This window comes from Sturnus vulgaris, chromosome 1 (assembly GCF_052056855.1).
Source record: "Sturnus vulgaris isolate bStuVul1 chromosome 1, bStuVul1.hap1, whole genome shotgun sequence".
Taxonomy (NCBI): Eukaryota; Metazoa; Chordata; class Aves; order Passeriformes; family Sturnidae; genus Sturnus; species Sturnus vulgaris.
The window spans coordinates 127798352-127808345 of record NC_142243.1 but is presented as its reverse complement, the minus strand read 5'-3'; the positions used below and the strand labels follow the sequence as shown (position 1 = coordinate 127808345).

The 9994-nt window shown below is 47.8% G+C and overlaps 1 protein-coding gene across 1 annotated transcript; it reads left to right on the top strand.

The window, feature by feature from the left end:
• Positions 1-5033: 5033 nt before the first annotated feature.
• Positions 5034-9779, top strand: HEY1 (hes related family bHLH transcription factor with YRPW motif 1). Its single transcript, XM_014870777.2, has 5 exons — positions 5034-5434; positions 5541-5616; positions 5690-5773; positions 5888-5969; positions 6780-9779. The coding sequence occupies exons 1-5, from the start codon at positions 5217-5219 to the stop codon at positions 7361-7363; spliced, it is 1044 nt and encodes a 347-aa protein (XP_014726263.2). The 5' UTR covers positions 5034-5216; the 3' UTR covers positions 7364-9779.
• The last annotated feature ends 215 nt before the right edge of the window (positions 9780-9994 follow it).

Genomic DNA, 9994 nt, shown 5'->3' with positions numbered 1-9994 from the left:
TATAACACAAAGCATGGTTTGAACACTGCTTTTAAAACACTGAAGTTGTAAAATTGCACAGGAAAACAGCTAGTGTGGACTGTAAAGATTTCAACAGCATGAAACCAGAGCAAGTTTCTGCATGATTATTCCTCAGTCCATTTGTGAGAAGCACTGTAGGAAAAGAACAAAACTATTTTGGCAAACTACAGAGAACTTGGTTGAAAAAAGGTCAACAAAAGGAAAACCTGGTTTTATTCTGTGATATTTGGTGCAAACAATTCTGTGATACTGAGAAGTGATCACTGGTATAAGCAAACTACCCATTTACAATGAAATTGTCACCATGGTGGGATAGTGTCAGTAGTTGACACAATTCTGGGGCCATTGTCCCCTCTAGATTTGGCAGTGCTGACAGAGGCTGTCCTGCCAATAACGTGTTGCTGACTTTTTGTGTGATTTTACACGAGGTGCACTATTATACATATGGACAGGGTGTCACTTTCCCGTGATTAAGATCAAAGGCGGATACAAGTCAAACCAGAATTTTCTACACTATGCCACATCAAGTTTGCCTCCTTTTGCATCTGTAATGAGACAGCCATTAATTAACAGGTGTCATTCCTCCTAAAGGATCTTCCTGTGTCTTGTAGAGTTTTTCCACAGGACATCCTGTGCTGTGGGAATGGAAGAAGGAATATCTATGGAAGAAGCTGATATCTGTAAGAGCTTTCAGTCAGATGGAACCTTGCATAAAAAGAGAAAAGAGGCAAAATTTATTGGAAAGGAAACCAGGTAATAAAATAGTTGATCTGCCTCTTCCCTCCTCAATCACAGGGCTGATGAAATATAAGGTAGTTGCCTGTCAGCAGCTTGAATATGTGTTCACAGATTAGCCTTTTGCACAGTTATAACCCAGGTCTGGTTTTGGAGATGAGCTGAAGCCTAAGCAGGTAAATGCAAAGAGTACCTGTTGGAGCCATCCAGAGCAGATATCTCTTTGCACTGCTGCTCTTACTGTGCTGACAGTGCTAGTCTTGCTTACTCATAGCTTTACATTGCTTCCAAAAGATGACACTTGAAACCCATCCTGCAGCAGAAGCATTGCAGCTGGAGCATTCTGCTTATGGTAAAGACTTGGGTGTAAATATTATCTCTGTCCTTGGCCAGCTTGAAGAGAGGAATGTCTTGATGATCTGGCTATCACTACAGATGCATGTGATGTGTGATGTTTATGTCCTTCTGCTGCAGCAATGACTCCAGCACAAAGGAACTCAGTGCCTGCATGGCAGAACTTGGGGCCAGTGTGCTTAGAGAGCACCCTGGCCTAACCTCTGAGCTGGCTATTTGGACCTCTGGCATGTGCAGACAGGAATGTCAGTGTTCAGCTCCTGAGGAAACACATTTATAGTCACACTACTGCTAACATCATGCAAGCAGTCTAAAGCACTCCTCTGTCACACCCATTTACTTTTCCAGCACTTCCATTTGATCTGTGATAACTACTTTTGCCCTGTGTCAGTGGCACCAACAATTAACACTCAGCCAAAACACCATAAAGGAAAAAAACCAAGATTTGGAGCAGCAACCTCTTTCTCGCAGAGCTGATGCTGCAGCTGGATAAATGCGGGGAGGGGAGGTCAGGGGGGAGTGCTGATGTTTTTGCCTGGCTGCAATGTGAGTGCCAGAGCCACCAGTTGAATTGGGCACAGTAACCATAGCAACAACGAGTTTCCGGGACTTGGGGTGACAGGTTGACGGGATTACTCTTCAAAGCACTTGCTCCCCTGGGAGAGAAAACCTAAAGGAAGGGGATGGGAGTTAATTTAGCACACACACACTGGAGCAAGGGTCAGCTGTGGCAAGTCTCTGCTGGAGGGAAGGCTGCAGCAGCAATAAACAACACCATTTCAGAGCACTTTGAGCACCAAAATCGCTGTAGGGGGGCATCCAACAAAGAAAAATGTGGGGTGCACACAAAAACTAGCACCACTCTCTTCAAAAGGACAGTTGCCATCAGAGCTCCTGTATGTCTCAAACCTGAGTCTCTGCTTTGGTGCTTTACCCTGTCCTGCCATTCCTGCCTCCAGCACTGGGGTCTGTAGACCCTGGATCTGGAAATGCTGAGTTGTACCAGACCTGGAAGCAATGGGGAAGCTGGGGCAGGGGGGAGTGGCAAGAAGGGGCATGTCAAGTGTGGTGGTGTGTGTGATAGGAAGGGTGTGAGATGAAATGTTTGGGTGGTGGGGTGACTGAGGCACGGTAGGCATGGCTGCAGTAGGAGGTGGGCAGGTAGAAGGCAAGAGGGCACAGCAATGTGAAACAGGGAAAAGGAAGGCACAGTGGCAGTGCAGGGGACAAGAGAGAAGGCTGTCATCTCCTAAGGGTCCTCATGGGTGCAAAGCTATCAGTGGGGGCTGAAATTCTGCTCTATTTTAGAAGTGTCACCCTGTGCACTGTTGCTTTAATTTCCTTGGGCTTTGGTGAGCAATGGGCTGCTCTCCTGTCTGCCCTTCTGGTGATGTGTGACAGTGCTGTCTTGGCGTGTTGGTAATTTTGGGCTAATAAAATTTCCCTTTGGGCCATGGTTAACAATTAGACCAACGCTGTGGATCCATGCCCAGCACCAGAAAAGTACATGAGCAGTTTAAAGCTGGTTTTGCTGTCTGCTCCTCCTAGTGCTGGATGGAAAGATTGAAACCACACACAGGCAAACGTTTCCTATCTTCCCACGGCTGCTGATAGCCAACTGCAATTGCTCACACTCTGTAGAGGCACAGCTACACTCTACCTGCCTGTTCTTGTAAATCATTTGCAGAAGTCAGTTGTCTACATAAGCTCAGAAAGCTTATTTGGAGGCTGCCTCGCTCCAGTGGTTCACAGAGATAAAGATGGGGGCAGCTTCAGGATCCAGCTGCTGGGAACCTGGGTGGCCACACCTCTACTCCCAAGCAATCGATGCTTAATCCCAGGGAACTTGTACCATGTTTGTTTTCTCCATAGCAGAAGACATATATGTGCCTGGATGGGACAACTCAGATGTGTAGTATGCAGGCCAGAAAGATATAAATGTCACTGTGCCTTTCACTGACCTGTAAAAGCAAGTGGTGCAGGCAGACAAGTTTCACAACAGAAATAGAGAGGCTGGAAAAGTGGATGTAATAAAAATGCTGACACAAACTTAATTAAAGAACTGCAGAAAGGATAGCTTTGTGAAAAAAATAGTGTGGGAATAGAACATTTCTGTCATCTTTTGTTAGCTACTTACAGGTGGCTGTAGGACTGTTTCTGTCTTCTTCACTGCAGGTTTTTTACTACTTTTAGCTTGGTCACTGCTTACATTTCCCTCCTACTTGAGATGCTTTGCAAAAATATGGCCAAGTCCATAAAATCTGAGGCAACTCTGTGCTGGTAACTTTTACCCAAACCAATGGGAGGCTGAAGGTAATTATTCCAGGGCCTTAGAATGGGAAAATCTGGGTTCATCAACTCTGCTCTCACACGATGCTCATCTTGGTTATCCTCCAGTCCATCCAATTGTGAAACATGGAAGAATCAACTTAGAAGGGAGCCTTAGTTAAAAGGCTCCATGTAAATGAAAATTTAATTATTGTGAAACCACCTCAAAGAGTACACCCTCATTTCACCTGTCCTATTTGCCAGTACCTCAGCCTGAGAAAGCTGGCAAAATGAAGAGGACTTTTTGGGGGAATATAGCATTCAGGCTTAGGGCCCTGCTGAGTGAAAGGCAGCATGTACTCATGGTGAGCGTGACAGCCAGACTTCCACACATCTTGGATCCAGTGCTGACTTTTCCTGTCATCCCTTCCTCCTTGCCAGCAAAGGCCATGTGCTTTCTGCTTCTTAAAAACTGCTCCTGTTTCTGCCCACTGCCACAATACATGGTGGGGGGATAGACAAGGAAAGAATGTGACTGGCAGATTTGCAGTTTGGAAGGGTACAGGGAAAAGGGGTGCCTTGATTTCCCTGGCATTGTCAACAAACTGAAAAACCCCATGTTTAAGCCACCTCAAATTTCAGGCTTTAGCCAAAATTTTCAATTTCTTTTTTTTTTTTTTTTTTTTTTTTTTTAAAGGAGGTGAAGCTACTCTTGCCCAGGCTTTCCCTTCCTTTAGCTTGGAGAAGAGGATCAGGGTGATCTTATCATTCTCTAGAACTCCCTGAAAGGAGCTTGTAGCCAGCTGGGGGTCAGCTTCTCCTCCCGGGCAACAAGCAACAGAACATCAGGACATAGTCTTAAGCTGTGCTGGGTGAAGTTCAGATTGGACATGAGGAGGTATTTCTTCACAGCAAAGGTGACACCTGGAATGGGCTCCCAGAGAGGTGGTGGAGTCACCATACCTGGAGGTGTTTAAGAAAAGAGTGGATGTGGCATTTAGTGTGCCATTGTCTAGTTGATAAGAGATCTCTTTTAACCTGATTTATTCTGGTGCTTCTCACTCGGTCTGTCCCAGGCCCTCGTTGCCTTAGGGAAGCCCTCAAAGCCTTCATCAGCCTCTGCAGAGTGCCATGATTCAGCTCAGGCTGCTGGGGACCCCAGTAGGAGGGGTGGTGGGAGCCCCGAGGGTGCTGCCCTGCCCTGTCCATCCACACAGCACCCACAGCACCCACACCGGCTCCCCAGATGGGTACGTGCCCCATTCCCACTCCTGCTCAACACTGTCCATCCGTCCATCCATCCATCCATCCATCCATCCATCCATCCATCCATCCATCCATCCATCCATCCATCCATCCATCCATCCATCCATCCATCCATCCATCCATCCATCCATCCATCCATCCATCCATCCATCCATCCATCCATCCATCCATCCATCCATCCATCCATCCATCCGTCCCTCCCCCCGCCGTGCCCCGTGCCGCGTTCCCACGGCCGCACCTCCCCGGCGGAGGGGGCGTGGTCCCGGCAGCGACTGGCGGCGATTGGCTGGGGCCGCGGCGGCGTTGGCCAATGGGGGCGGGCGGGGGCCGCGCGTGGCGGTGCTGGGCGGCGGGCGGTGGCGGGCGTGCTCTGCCCGGCTGCGTCCGTGCCCGCCGCCTCCGCATCCTTCCATCCATCCATCCATCCATCCGTCCGTCCGTCCGTCCCTCCCTGCCTCCCTCCATCCCTGCCTCCATCCCTCCCTGCCTCCATCCCTCCTTGCTTCCCTCCGTCCCGTCCTTCCCTGCCGCTGCCCGCTGCCTCCTGCCCGCCCGCCAGGCGTGGGAACTCCATGGGAGAGACGGGCGCCGGGCGAGGCGCGGGACGCGCTCTGGGCGCGCTCCTCCCGCGCCCCGCCGCCCGCCGCCTCCCCGACGGCCGCCCGCGTCCCGCCGGCCCCGTCCCCGCCGCCGGTGCCATGAAGCGGGCGCACCCCGAGTACAGCTCGTCCGACAGCGAGGAGCTGGACGAGGCCATCGAGGTGGAGAAGGAGAGCGCGGACGAGAATGGGTGAGCTCCGGCGGGCTGCGCCGCGCCCCCTCCCTGCCCTCCGCGCCGCGGAGCCCCGGCATCCCCGAACCCCCCGCGGTGACCCGTGTCCCGCTGCTCCCCGCAGGAACCTGAGCTCGGCCGCGGGCTCCATGTCTCCCTCCACCACCTCGCAGATCTTGGCCAGGAAGAGGCGCCGAGGGGTGAGTGCCCGCCGGCCGGCCGCGGCTCCCCGCAGCCCGGCACGGCCCCGCTGATCCCCGCTCTCTGCCCTAGATCATCGAGAAGCGCCGCCGCGACCGCATCAACAACAGCCTGTCCGAGCTGAGGAGACTGGTGCCCAGCGCCTTTGAGAAGCAGGTAGCGCCCAGCGACCCTCCGCGCTGCCCCCATCCCTTCCCGGGAGGGAGCGTCACCCCTTGGTCACGACTCTGGCTCTGCCTAAAACGTTTCGTGCCTTCCCTTCTCTCCCAGGGATCAGCCAAGCTGGAAAAAGCAGAGATTCTGCAGATGACTGTCGATCACCTGAAAATGCTGCATACAGCAGGGGGGAAAGGTAAAGTTTTGTGCGTGACGGAGTTAGCAGCCCTGCAGGAAGGCTGCTGTGAGAGCAGCGCATTCCCGAGCATTGGCAATGCTTGCAGAACGTGAATGGCAGCTCTCTTAGGTTTCGTCAGGAATTAGGGACTTTCTCTACTTCACAAGATTTGTGGCATCACTAGCACTGAAAGGTTTTGCAGTACTAGCTCTGAGGAGAGAGTTGTGCTAGAGGAGAGTGACTGCAGGTCTCTCTAGCAGTGTGTCAGCACTGCGAAGTGAATCAGCTTTTGGCAGCTTGGAAAACAGTTATTATTGATGTCTAATGCTTGTTTCTCTAATTTTCTGAAAGTTCAGAACAGAACTCGGAAAAAATACAGGGTGAAATAAGTGGTGAAAAGATTTATTAAAAATGCCGAAAGGCACTTTTAAGAAAAAAGCACTTTGCCCACTTAAGTCTCCTCTGATAAGTTAGGACTTGTGTTTCTAATGAATTTCAGCGTGCTGTGGTTTTACTTGCACAAGGGAGACTAATGGAAAGAACAAAAATACTTTCCTCCAGTGTCACTGAGCAATTCCAGTTTAAAAATGGCAGTCTGTGACTGGTCTTGGGACTTGCAGCATCACAGCACAGATATAAAAGAAAAGCTTGTTAAACAAAAAAAGAAGAAAAAAAAAAAAGAAGCTTGGCAGCTAGTCTGTGGTTGGGAATACTAACCACATCCAAGTGAAATATGCTTATAGGGGAGGGTGGAGTGGGGAGGCTACTTGTAGACAATGACTAGAAAACAACATCTTAGGACTGACATTCTCTGTTCTTTTCTCTTAGGTTATTTCGATGCTCATGCTTTGGCTATGGACTATCGGAGTCTAGGATTTCGAGAGTGCCTGGCTGAAGTTGCTCGATACCTGAGTATCATAGAGGGTCTGGACGCCTCTGATCCCCTGCGAGTTCGACTCGTGTCTCATCTCAACAATTACGCCTCTCAACGGGAAGCAGCGAGCAGTGCACACACTGGCATTGGACACATTCCTTGGGGCAGTGCCTTTGGACATCACCCTCACATACCTCACCCGCTGCTGCTGGCTCAAAATGGGCACGGTAATACCAGTACTACAGCCTCTTCCACAGAACCACATCACCAGAGCAGAATTGCTGCCCCACACGCTGAAACTTCCTCACTCAGAGTGCCCCCAAATGGCAGCGTCGGACCAGTGCTCCCTGTGGTCACGTCTACGACCAAACTGTCTCCTCCTCTCCTCTCCTCCATGGCATCTTTGTCTGCGTTCCCCTTCTCGTTTGGCTCCTTTCATCTGCTGTCCCCCAACGTGCTGAGCCCATCGACACCAACGCAGTCAGCAGCGCTCAGCAAACCGTACAGACCCTGGGGGACTGAGATCGGCGCCTTCTAAGAGCTGACTCTTTAGCAAGGGTGGGAAAGCCTATAAACCTGGCTGAGCTGGGTTGTGCCACCCTTAAAGTTGAAGTTCTTAGTAACTGGGACAAAGGTACAGCTTCACCTTAACTGAGTTTGTCTAAAAACTGTCTCATTGGATTTTTCTTTTTGTTTTCTACATTTTTGTATTAACAGTTTTTTTTTTTCTTAATAGTTGCTGAAGTTGTCCAAAAATAAAATTACAATAGTGGTTTGTTAACACTTGTTTAGATCTCTGCTGAGCGTTTAAGTCACTTTTGTAAACAGTTTGTTTCAAATGTTTCATTTTTGCTGGGTACATCAGACTGGCTTTTTCTGAAGAGATACCACCTATTATTGTTAGCAGTGGCCTAGTTTTGTTATTAATTTTTTCCAAGACCATTCTTCTCAGCATTTACAAGCTCTGTTTTTGTTAGTATTTTGACACTGAGATGTTCTATAAAAAATTACTCCTTCTGTAAACTATATTTGAGTCTTATATTTCTGAGCAAAGCGTTGACAAATCAGATGGACCTTCTTGACCAGCTTTATCTAAGAGCCCAATTCCTCTTTCTTCTGAAGCCGTTTGGTATATTTGGCAATCTTATTCTAGTTCCTAGTAGATATTTACTCACTTCTTAGAACCACTACACTATTTCTTCTACCAAAAGGAGCAGTAGGAGTGGGGAGAGTGCGAAAGTCAAATTGCAGGCTGTATTGGTGGCGGGTTTAGTTGCTGGGGAAGTTTTGGGAATTAAAGTTGTCACCTGCAGTAATCTCCCAGCCGGAGCTGGTCACAGGCATCTTCATTTCATAGGGCCAGATCCTGCTTTGAGTTACAGTGGAGAAATTGTTCTGCTAGCCTGAATTCTTGGGTATCTGAGGTCAGAATCTTCTCTGTCAGCTTCAGATTTTCAGCTGAAGTGGTTAATGCTGGTATTTAAATGGCCAATGGCATATTAGAGTGGGAACCTGTTCAGTGCACAGCCTTGATGCTTAACAGATGCATCCTAACCAGGTGATGTTTCTATTGCGTTTTAGGTGCAGTTGAGTGCCACTCCTCATTTTGTAAGAGTTCTGCAGTATTCTTGTGTGCCTGAGAGTGTGTGCATGTACATATATTTTGCTTGTTTTCATGAGAATCTGAATCTGAACAGGTTTATTGAGTGAGTTCCACTGGAAGGGGTTTGCCTGCTCTTGTATCTGTGTTGTGGCTAAATAAAGGAGAAAGAACAAAGTATTTTAAATTACATGCTTGTCTGATATATATCAGTAGAGAATTCTATGCCTGTGGGTGTCACAGGAGATGTCAAACAATTGCTGCTTAGTCCTGCTGTGGGCATTTGTATTTACTCTTTTCTCAGATATTATGGCATATGTAGTTATGCTAGCTGAGTACATGGAGAACCACAGTGCCTTGGAGTAACAGTCAAGGGAAGGAAAATACAGGATTTCTTTTGCACATCATTTTTATGTGCCTGGCAGTGTGTGGGCAGATAGTGACGATACCAGGGTTTCTGCTAAAGAAGAGGTTAAAGCTGCATTGTGCTTGAATATTCTTAGTGATTTGTATTAACCTTAAAAAGTGGTCATCTTTACAAATATGAAGTCCTTTTCTGTCTAACTCACAAAGTGGTTTTCTGTCCTGTAGCTCTGGAATGAATTTTTGTGTGTTAGAGTGAGGTTCAGATCACATTCAGTCCATTAGTGCAGGATCTACCCCAGGTCTCTGGCTGATCCTGTGTTCGTTACTGAGTGGTACCACCAGTGTCTAACACCTTTGCTTGAAGTAAAAACCTGTCAGGATTACAGGCAGATAGGTTTTCTCCTGATGCAGTCCGTCCTACCTGCAGAACTTCTGGAAGTACTTTACTTCTTTCCTGCACATTTAATTTATAGTACACTTGTTTTGGTAAATGGCACATCCTTGTCTGGATTTAGCTCTGCCAGAATAGCAGAAAGAACTTGGCCCTGTGGGAGACGAGAGCTTTGTTTAAAGAGGGGCTCTCAGGCCAATTAAGGAGTGGCATTGATGAGAGACTTTCTTGGAAGAAGGATTGCTGTGAGGCTGGAAAGAGCGGGAGAGCATTCAAGTGCATAACCTTGTTTTACCTTCCTTCTGAGGCTGTAGAGACCCTGCTAGAAATGAAATGCAAAACACTGTGGGAGCAAGAAATACATAGGTGTTATTAAGGAGAGATTATAGAGCATAGTATTTCATGTAGAAACCTGAAATAAGAGGCTGTAAAATTCCAAATCCAGTTTCCTTTCACAGTGTGTATTGTCTCCTGTTTAATTACGCTCTGCCCTGTCCCTAACAGGTTTTTATAGCAAATTAACAACTCCTACCTAGAAGATTGCTATAGTGCATGCAACTATTCTTTAGATCTTTTAATAAATGGCAATGCTTCTCAGCCTTTTAATGGTTATTTCATTGACATTCAAATGACTTTGCCTCCCTCTAAATAGCTGGCTCTTTTGTGTAGAAAGACCCCTATAATTATTTTTATCCCACTGTCCTACCCTTGAATGGACTTCAGAAGCAGAGTGCAATAAAAGTTTCACTGCTGGTGTTTGTCTGTATATCCACTGTCTTCTCTTTCTATTACCAATGACAAAGATATTAATG